At 55.7% G+C, this 9,997-nt stretch overlaps 1 protein-coding gene across 1 annotated transcript in view; it reads left to right on the forward strand.

Moving 5' to 3' along the window:
* The window catches only part of FRMPD3 (FERM and PDZ domain containing 3), an 85,812-nt gene extending 81,360 nt beyond the window's left edge, over positions 1-4,452 (forward strand). The window contains exon 15 of the mRNA XM_062183595.1: positions 1,394-4,452. Within this exon, the coding sequence (XP_062039579.1) occupies positions 1,394-4,452 (3,059 nt within the window). The remainder of the gene's footprint in view (positions 1-1,393) is intronic.
* The last annotated feature ends 5,545 nt before the right edge of the window (positions 4,453-9,997 follow it).

A 9,997-nucleotide genomic window follows, 5' to 3' on the forward strand; every position in this document is an offset into this window, starting at 1 on the left:
TAGGTAGTTCAGGTGGGGTCGACAGAGCAACGATGTTGTGGCAGAGGCTGGCTCTCAGCTCTAACTAGAGCACCAGCTCCCTCCATTCCTTATCTTTGGAAATGTCTTGCAGATGGATCCCAGGGACTGGGGCCATGACAGCCACGGAGCCAGACAGGATGCAGCAGCAGAGGAAAATTGTGAGAGATATAGAAGACAGGCAAAGACCATCAGCATGCACATGATTGGAAGAAAAACAAAACAGCCAACTATCCGTCTAGTCACCTGGGATCAGGGAGCCAAGAGCCATCACTGCTCAGGGCTGAGGTCTTTATTCTGCCTAGGAGCGTGGGTCAGATGCACCTGAATCATGGTTTCTTCACTCACTGTCAGTGTGACCTTTGACAAGGCCCTTACTTCCTCTGAACCTCACTTGGGTCATCTTAAATGGGTTTGATAACAATAATCATGTCACAGAGGGTTCTGGTGAGGATTAAATGAGATCTTTCCTGCAAAGCACTTCAGCGCTGCCTAGCACACAGTAAGGACTCAGAAAACTGTTGTTAAGTGTCACCTGCTAGGAGAACCATGCAACATGCATGCTCTTCCCTGCTCTAGACATACATACATCCATCCGTCTCCTAGACAAATGCACATGTCACATATGTACCCATAGTCACACTTATGTACATCCATGCACATACATCTTTTCTAAAAAGGAGATCAGTGACCAGCATCAGCAAAGAAACAGGAAGGAAGAAGGACTATGAGGAGGAGTGTGAGGGCAGGGGAAGTGTGGGCAGAGAGAGTTGAAGGGACTGGGGCTGGCAGCAGCCTGCCTTTTCTGCACATGAGGGTGCCCTTGGCATTGGGCAGCCCCCCGTGTCTGGCCCCCAGGGCCGCCATTCCTCCTTGTTCAGCGTCTGGAGCTCCAAAGCACCAGCTGCTCCCAGGCTCAAGGCCCGAACGAAAACAAGCTCTGCTTAAATGGCCTCAGCTGCAAGGACTCTGGGTGGGCCTGGCCAGATGAGGGGGGAACCTCTCTTTGCCAGCCCCTTCAGGACAATTAGCAAAAATTTCCTAGCTGTTGAATCTAAAAATAGCATTGATTAGCATGTTGGTTTGCATGTAATTTGCATGGTAATTCACCACCAAACTGTCCGGATCTTCTCTTTGCCTCTCTTGTTTTCTCTTTTGGATTCCAGCCTCTCATACCCTTTCTCCCAGCTTGCCTTTCTTTGTCCCTCCAGCCAACTCCTCCCACACTCAGCCCTGCACCTCCCTGGGGCCTGCCTGGCTTTCCCCAGCTTGAAAAAAGTGCTCGCTGACCCTGGCCTCCAGGACGCCTCTGCCGTTGATCGGAAAGGCACTTGAAGTCAGTTCAGTGTAACAGGTGCCCTCCCTGTCCCTCCAGGTCTGATTGTGCTGGCCACAATTACTCCTGAATCCTCGCTGGACTCGGGCCACGAGACCAACTCTTCGGAGCTCACTGACATGTCGGAGATGATGTCGGCCATGAAGCAGCACCAGAACACCACCTACTTTCTGGCCCAGCACCTCAACAAGGAGAGCCTCCTTTCCCGCAAGGACCTGCCCTTCCGAATCCAGAGCTGTGCCGCCCAGGCCGTTCTCACGGCCCCTTACTCACTTGGACGCCCGGACCCCAACCCATCCCTGCAGCCAGCTGTCACGGGCCAGAGCCCTGGTCCCCCTGGCGCTCGGCGGAAGCTGCCCCAGTCAGAGGCCCAGGCACAGGGAGAGCGAACATACTCCCTGGCGGTACACCCCGCCCTGTCCCCGCAGCTTAGTGAGCAGAAGAATCTGAGCCTGCTGTCCCCAGTCCCTGAGGACCAAGGGCCTGGCCATGGTAGGGCGGGTTTGGAGATGTCCCGGAGGGCACCCACACCATCCCTCAGTGACGAGCAGGTCTCAGAGCTGAGGGAGAAACTGCCCAAGGAGCTCAGGTTGAGCCCCAAGCTTATCCTGGACCCCAAAGGCAGTGTGGCCCCAGCCATCATCTCAGCCGCCCTGCAACAGGTGGTTCACAGCAAGAGTCTGGCCAGCCCTGGCGGGGCCTTGGGAAACGCCCCCAGCAGGGAGGAGAGAAGGCTGGAGGACAGCATAGGGAGGCCGGAGGTCAGCAGGGGAAGGGCAGACGTTGGCATGGCGAGCAGCAATGCCAATAAGAATCTGAAGTTCCACGTGAGCCCCGGCACCGCAGAGGTCTCGCGCGGTTCCCAGCAGCAGCTCGGCCCGGAGGTGTCTCCCAGCGCCAGAGCACCCGCAGGCAGCCGGGCTGACGGCCCCCACCTCTCCCCACCAGAAGACAGGATGCCTGTTCAGAGTTACCCTCCCAAAAGCTATCTTCTGCGAGCAAGTCGAGAATCGGTGGGCAAGCCAGCTGCAGGGGAGGGGGCGGGCAAGGGCGGGCCAGAGGGTACCAAGCCTGCCCTGCACAAACAGGGCACTGCCTCCAGCCAGGGTGACCGGGGGCAATTGGAGAGCACACCCAAAAGCAGCAAGCTCGAGGAGACCAGTCTGGTGCCCCGGGCTGGCTACCCCGTGGCTCTTCAGAGCCCCAGCTGCCAGCCACGAAGCCACAGCCCCAGCTGCCAGCCCCGGGGTCCCAGCCCCAGCAGCCAGTCCCGAGGCCAGAGCCCCAGCTGCCAGCCTCGAGGCCAAAGCCCACTGAGGCCTCTGGCCGCCAACCGGCAAGTGAGCACCATGCCCTCCAGGAAGCTTGAAACGACCCTGGACGGAGCCCACTCAGCCTCTGAAGGCCCCACGAAGCCCAAGTCATCCCGAGGTCCTTTCCGGCTCCGCAGTTTATTCTCTGCCACCTTCCCGACCCGCCAGAAGAAGGAGACAGACGAGCGGCAGGCCCAGCTGCAGAAGGTCAAGCAGTATGAGCTCGAGTTTCTCGAGGAACTCCTAAAGCCACCAAGCCAGGGGGAGCTGCCGGGCACTGAGTACCTGCAGCCGCCAGCGCCTGGCCGCTGCAGTTGCCAGCTACGCAGCAGCCCTGTGCAGCAGGGACCTGGCATGTCCCGTGAGCAGAGGCGCAGCTGTGACTGCAAACGCATCTGCCGGGGTGGCCGGCCACAGGCCGCCCAGCTGCCAGTGCCCGGCCTTCGGGGGAGGGAGAGGGACAGGGTCCCCCCTACCCAGAAGCAGCCAGAGGCCGCACCAGGTTTGAGCCTCAGCAGCCCCATCAATGTCCGGCGGATCCGCTCCACCAGCCTAGAATCCCGCGAGTGTCGATCGGACCCTGAGAGTGGCGTTTCATGCCTGACCACATGTGCCTCGGGGGGCGAGTGTCTGGGAGCGCCCAACTACAGGAAACTGATGCGCCGCTACAGTATCAGTGAGCTGGAGCAGGGTGACAGGGCCTCACTGACCTCAGACATGTACCCGCACCCACCGCTGGGCTCGCTGCCCAGGGAGGTCAAGGAGATAGAGGCAGGCCTCCCCCTGGGCGTGCCTCCCAAAAGCAAGCCTCTGGAGTCACCCACCCTGGGAGACCCCTCGTATGTCCAGGTTACCCCCGAGACCAAAGGCCCCAGACAGATGGCCGTGTTCTCACTGCCAGAGGAGGTGTACCGCAAGTCAGCCGAGCTGGACGAGGACAGCGAGAGCAGCAAGTGCTGCTCCATCCGCTACTGCTTCTACTACCGCAAGTGCGACATGGCCGACGACGTGAGTGACGGCAAGGACGAGCTCTCCTACTCCATTCCCATGAAGATTCTGCCCGGCATGAAGTTGGACGAGCAGGTGGTGCCTGTGGTGAGCAGGACCCTGCAGGTACTGGACGCTGCCACCTGCAGCACCAGCCCCGAGGCCGCTCGCACCCAGGAGATTGACCTTCGGGTGTCCACCTTCGAGGGGAGCCTGGCCAAGATCAATGCCCTGCGGGCCCACGCCTATGGCCTCCCCGACGGCTTCCTGGCTGCCCGGCTGGACACCAATGAGCTGCTGACGGTCCTGCGGCAGTGTGTGGCCAGCCCTGAGGCCCGTGCCCCCAAGCCCTATGTCTCACAGATCTCTGAGTACAAGCTCGAGCTAGCTCTCAAGTTCAAGGAGCTCCGGGCCTCCTGCCGCCGTGTGGCCAACGTGGACAAGAGCCCAACCCACATGCTCGCAGCCATCACAGGCAGCTTCCAGGTGCTGAGCAGTCTCATCGAGACCTTTGTGCGGCTGGTGTTCATCGTGCGCTCTGAGGCCCAGCGCCAAGAGCTGCTGGCCAAGGTGGAAGAAGTGGTGAGGAACTACACGTTCCTGCTGCGCGCGGCTGAGGAGTCCACAGCCCGGAACCTCAACCAGCAGCAGCAGCAGCAGCAACAGCAGCAGCAGCAGCAGCAACAGCAGCAGGTGGCAGCTGCCACGGGGGCAGCCACAGGGCACCCACCAGGCTCCCCATCTTCGGCGACTGTTATGAGCACATTCACCCGCTCCTTAAAAACCCTGATTAAGTAGGGCATCTGCCTAGGCCCAGCCCCCTCCCCAGGTTTGAGCTTTGTGGTCCTTGCATCTTGTGCTGAGTGTGTGTATCTGCTGGGCCAGTCAGGGTCCAAGAGCCCATCACTTACCCGGGGAGGGGAAACTCCCCGGATTGAGGCTCTCTCTAAGGGCTGCAGGCCCAGCTGCTGCCCTGGGTGTTCTCAGCCCTTCTCTGGCCTCTGGGCGTCACTGTGAGGGCAAAGGCCCTTGGTCACCATGCCCACCACAGAGCTCTCTATTTTCTCTCTTCTCCGGAGCTGAGAGATGACAGCAGGCTCACTTCCTGCTCTGTGTTGGGCGCCGGGAGTCAGGGCCTGAGCTCTTGCTGGCATCTGCTCTCTCTGCAGGGAGCAGTGGCAGTAGCATCAGGCCACAGCCCCGAGCCAGAGTGGGGCGGGGGCGGGGGGAGGCATGGGGCGCTGGTCCAGATGTGCCCGCCCACCACCCTGGGCTCACACTCGCCTGGCAGGAGCCACCCCCAAGGGCCTGTGCCCGGGTGGGTCATCGGCAGAAAACAGCCCCTCCGCAGGCTGTCTGCAGCCAGCCCAATAGGCTGGCAGCCTCGGAACCCTCGCCCACCCACCCCGGGTCCAGTAGCTCCACACCAGCCATCCCCAAAGTGCCCTGCCCCTCACTGGTGGGCAGGGCAGCTCAGTCCACTAGGGAGCAAGCCTCTGGGATCAGCCCACTTGTTTTGGGTCTGGTGAAAATGTCTGCTCTGGGGATACCTAGTGCAGGCCTTGAGCCCGCCTGGCACAACCCGGCCCAGCACAGGAGCTGTGGCTGCAGGGCGTGTGGCTCCCCTGTCAACATCTCTAGCAGACAGACTGTCCTTAGGAGTTTGACTTAGCTATGGATTGGGGTGGGGGGTGGGGGGAGGGGGCACGGGGAGGGGGGTGGTGATGACTATATCTTAAACTTCTGGAAGCTAGCGTGATATGTTAATCCTGAGTATATGCTTTGGCTGTGTATTGACCCTGTGGATTTGTCTCTCTAAGAAAAGAAGCTGAGCGCCTTACCCGGTGCAATCCTGCACCTCTCTCTCCCTCTCCGGAGCCATCTGGAAGGGAAGTCACACTGGTTAGCATCCTCCTTACCACACATCTATTGCCGCCGCCGCTGCCACCACTGCCGCCACCGCCGCCGCTGCCACCTCCACCTCCCCCACCGCCCTCCCCCCACAACCTTCCTGGGAGTGAAGACACGGAGTCCCTACCAATTGCCCCCTTGTAGGGAACAAAGAAAGCCAATGTTTCTTCTGTATAGATTGCTTCTCGTCCGCCTCTCCACATCTCCCTGTGTCGCTCGCCCTCATGCCCCACCTCTCTTTCATCATTCCCTGAGAGGCCCATGGGACACTTCCCATTCTCACATGAGTTTTATAAAGATGTCCACTGTGCTTAACCCCTACCCATCCTTGGTAACCCCGAAGCGCAATAAAGCCCCCTCCCCCCACCGAGTGGTGAGTCCTGGCCAGGACGAGGGGGCTCTTTCTGCAAAGGCCAGCCCCCTCTTCCTTGCCTCTCCTCCCACAGGACCAAGTCGTTTCCTGGGCCAGAGATGCAGCCAGTGGGGAGCCCCTCCCCCACGACCACTGCCAGCCAGAATGCTGACATGGTCTTCCTCTTCTCCCAACTTCTTGATCCTGCACCTTCGCCACTCGCAACCTGCCTGTGTCATCCCACCGCCACCCTTCACCTCTCCCTTAGCCTCATGGAGAGGAAACATTTTCTAATGTCTGTATATAGTATATATACTACATAAAATATATAAATTATATATATATACGAATTTATGTCTTGTTTTTCAAACAAGAATGATTAAATCTATTCACCTGACTATCCCAATACGTCTTTGCGGTGCCTCTCTGTGTGTGTCCTTGTGTCCTTAAATTGTCAATTGGTCACTGCCCTTTGAGCGCCCCCCCCCAGGCCTCTGCTCACATGTACCTGGGCCCCAGTGGGTTACGAGAGCTAAGGACCAGGCTCCTGCCACGTCCCCAATGTACAAGCAATCTCCTTTGCGTCTCTTAGAAGCCTGCTGTTTGTCATGGGAGTTGGACATTGTCTAGTCCTTTCTCTTACCACTGGGTCCCCCGGCTCACCTGGCCACCATGGCTGTTGAGGGTAGGCAAAAGCATAATGTACTCCTTGGCGCATGCACCAATGGCCTGGGAGCTAGGAGACAGGGTTTCCAGCCAGCCCTCAGCTGGGATTGGGAAATGGGACCTCTCCCTCTGAAACATCTGGTTGTCACCTGCCCGCTTCATAGTGTAGTTAACAAATCCTTTGCAATCACCTCTGACAGTTTCTTGAGGAGGGAGTTGTTTAGTTAGGAAGGAAGCATCAGGACTCTAAGCAGAGCCTGCAGCTCTAGCTTTTCAGCAATTTTCCTAATGGTGAGAAGTTAGTTTTCCTGCTCTCATTTCCTTCTGGTAATCACAGATGCCCCCCAGACCCCCCCCCCTTTCCTATGAGGCACCTTTGTGTCAAAGGTTCTCCCATATCCCATATGGGCGCCAGTTCGAGACTTGGCTGCTCCACTTCCTACCCAGCACTCTGCTATGGCCTGGGAAAGCAGTGGAGGATGACCCAAGTCCTTGGGCCCCTGCACCTGCGTGAGAGACCCAGAAGCTCCTGGCTTCAGATCAGCTCAGCTCTAGCTATTGCACCCATTTGGGGAGTGAACTAGCAAATGGAAGACACCTCTCTCTCTCCCTCTCTCTCTCTCTGCCTCTGTGTAGCTCTCCCTTTCAAGTAAATAAATAATTTTTTTTAAAAAAAAAGATTCTCCCTGCTGTGTATGAGCCCCAGCCATAATAAATTAGAAATAAAAATCTCCCCCCTTGGGCAGTGATAGTCCCGTGAGCACAAGGCTTGCTCATTTCAGTTCTGTCCAGCCTCACTTGCCTTGTTGGCTAAGTCCACAAACCACACAGTCATGTACACTGGCCTCGAGTCCTCACTTCCTCCCAAAGATAATCACAGACTTTACTCCTGCAAAGGTGGCAGCTAAAAAGCTTGGAATCAAAGCATTGAGCAGGATCCAGTGTTTACACAGTTCAGTCTGGGCTGTTCTGCAGTGTTCCCAGCACCAAACCAGAGCTCCGCTCTGCACATGGGAGGGAGCTCTGGGCAACAGCCTTAGGACTGCTGGCAGAGCTCTTCTCACTCCTCCCTGCCAGAGACACTGTCCCAGAACACCAAGGCTGGGATTCACTGGAAGTCAATGCCAATGTAGAGGGAAACTTGCTACCACTCAAAATTACCCAGCTGCACAGTCCAGAAACTTGGACCCCTGTGGCTCTGCACTAAGTACATTGGATGCTGCTTAAGGTCAGGAAGTGTTCCTATCGGGTTACATTCCCTAGGTACCCACTCACATGATACCTAGCACATAGTAAGTCTTCAAATAAATGTTCGTGCAGTGAATGAGTGTGGAATGCAAATGACTACCAGGAGAAAGTCCTTCCATGTTTCTATACCAAGTGTAAAGGGTCCTGTGTCCTCTGGGAATAGCTAATCCAGGGTAGTTGGATGTAGCTAAGGCCACCAGGCACCCGCCTAGCAAATGCAGGAGGAGTCAGGACCACCATCCCATGTCTCACTCAGCTGACTTTCATCAACTACTTTCCAAATGTTTCTAAAACTTCTGAGATGACTGAGGGTCTCCCATTATGTGGTCCCAGGGCTGGTCTCTACAGTAGCCACGAGGGCCAGGGGAGGCCACGTGCCCACTGGCATCTTCCTCGCCATCTTTGGCTTGAAGCTGATGCCCTCCAGCCCTCCCATGCAAATCCCCCAGAGTCAGACTCCCGCCTTTCTGACTTCAGCCAATTAAAGGAAAATGGGTTCAGCCTGTTTGGCATGGGCCCAAAATGCCAGTGGTGCTGGCACCATTACATTATTTCAAGCTGTTGTCAAGGCACTTGTGGATAATAGGCAATTTGAATAGCAATGAACTGAAAGGACCTACCTCAGTCTCAATTTTTGCTGCCAAAGGGGCAGGGGAAAATCAACTACCAGCATGGGGGGTGGGAGAGGGACACACAATCATGTCTTAGAATCAAAGTCCTCCAAACATCCAATAGGATAGGAGTAATAACAGCACCTGATCCCCATGCTGCAGTCTGGAAACCAGGCTGTGGATGGGAGTCTGGGGCAAGAAGGTCCTCCATAGAGCTGGGGGACATGAGCACTGAAGTTTCAGTCCTAGGCCCTGGAGAAATGTCTTGGACTCCAAGTGAATGATTTTCCTGGATCCAGTGCCCTGACCTGGAAACTATTGTTAGGTGGAAATGACAAAGGCTCACCTTTGCAGATACAGGACTGCTGGGAGCACATCAGTATTGATTTCATTTTCGTGGTTTTTTTTTTTTAAGATTTATTTATTTTTGGGGCTGGCACCGTGGCGTAGGAGGTAAAGCTGCCGCCTGCAGTGCTGGTATCCCATATGGGTGCCAGTTCAAGTCCCGGCTGCTCCACTTTCGATCCAGCTCTCTGCTATGGCCTGGGAAAGCAGTAGAAGATGGCCCAAGTCCTTGGGCCCCTGCACCCACTTGAGAGCCTGGAAGAATCTCCTGGCTCCTGGCTTTGGATCAGCACAGCTCTGGCCATTGTGGCCAATTGAGGTGTAAACTAACAGATGAAAGATCTCTCTCTGTCTCCGTCTCTCTCTCTCTCTCTCTCTCTCTCTCTCTCTGTCTCTCTCTCTCTCTCTCCATCTTCTTCCCTCTCTGTGTAACTCTGACTTTAAAATAAATAAATAAATCCTTTTAAAAAAAAAATAAAGGTTATTTATTCCAAAGACAGAAAGAGAGAGAGAGAGATCTTCCATCCACTGGTTCACTCTTCAAATGGCTGCAATGGCTGGGGTTGGACCAGGTGAAGCCAAGAGCCTGGAACTCCATCTGGGTCTCCTATGGGGTTGCAGGGGCCAAAGTACTTGGGCCATCTTCTGCTGCTTTCCCAGGTGCATTAGCAGGGAGCTGGATTGGTAGTGGAGCAGTCAGGGCTGGAACTGGGGCTCTGATATGGGATGACGGCATCACAAGCTGTGACTTAACCCGCTGTACCGCAAAGCTGGGTACTGCACATCAGTATTTCTTGTCATTCCCTCCTGCACGAGCCCATGTACCCACATACCAAGTCCTTGGGCTGGTACCCATGTCCCGGCATCATGAGAACATGTTCTGATGACAGCACTGTTTTCAGCTGCAAGTTACAGACCCACCACTTAGGAATGGGTTCTGTTTTAGAGTCCCTGATTTCTTGTAATGCCCTGCCCTCTCAGTGTTGATCCCTTATTTTTTTTCTCAAGTCTTTGGCTACAAAGAATATATTTCTGGACTATGTTGAAAACCTCTCATAACACAGAAAACAATGATCCTTGTCCTTAAACAGGCAAAAAAAAAACATAACTGCATGTGTACACTTGCCATATGCTAGGTGAGCTGCTCAATACTGGACATGCAAGGTCTCCTTTGATCTTCACAGCACTCTTCTGAGAGAGGTACCATGGT

This window comes from Lepus europaeus, chromosome X (genome assembly GCF_033115175.1).
Source record: "Lepus europaeus isolate LE1 chromosome X, mLepTim1.pri, whole genome shotgun sequence".
In the NCBI taxonomy this organism is placed as follows: Eukaryota; Metazoa; Chordata; class Mammalia; order Lagomorpha; family Leporidae; genus Lepus; species Lepus europaeus.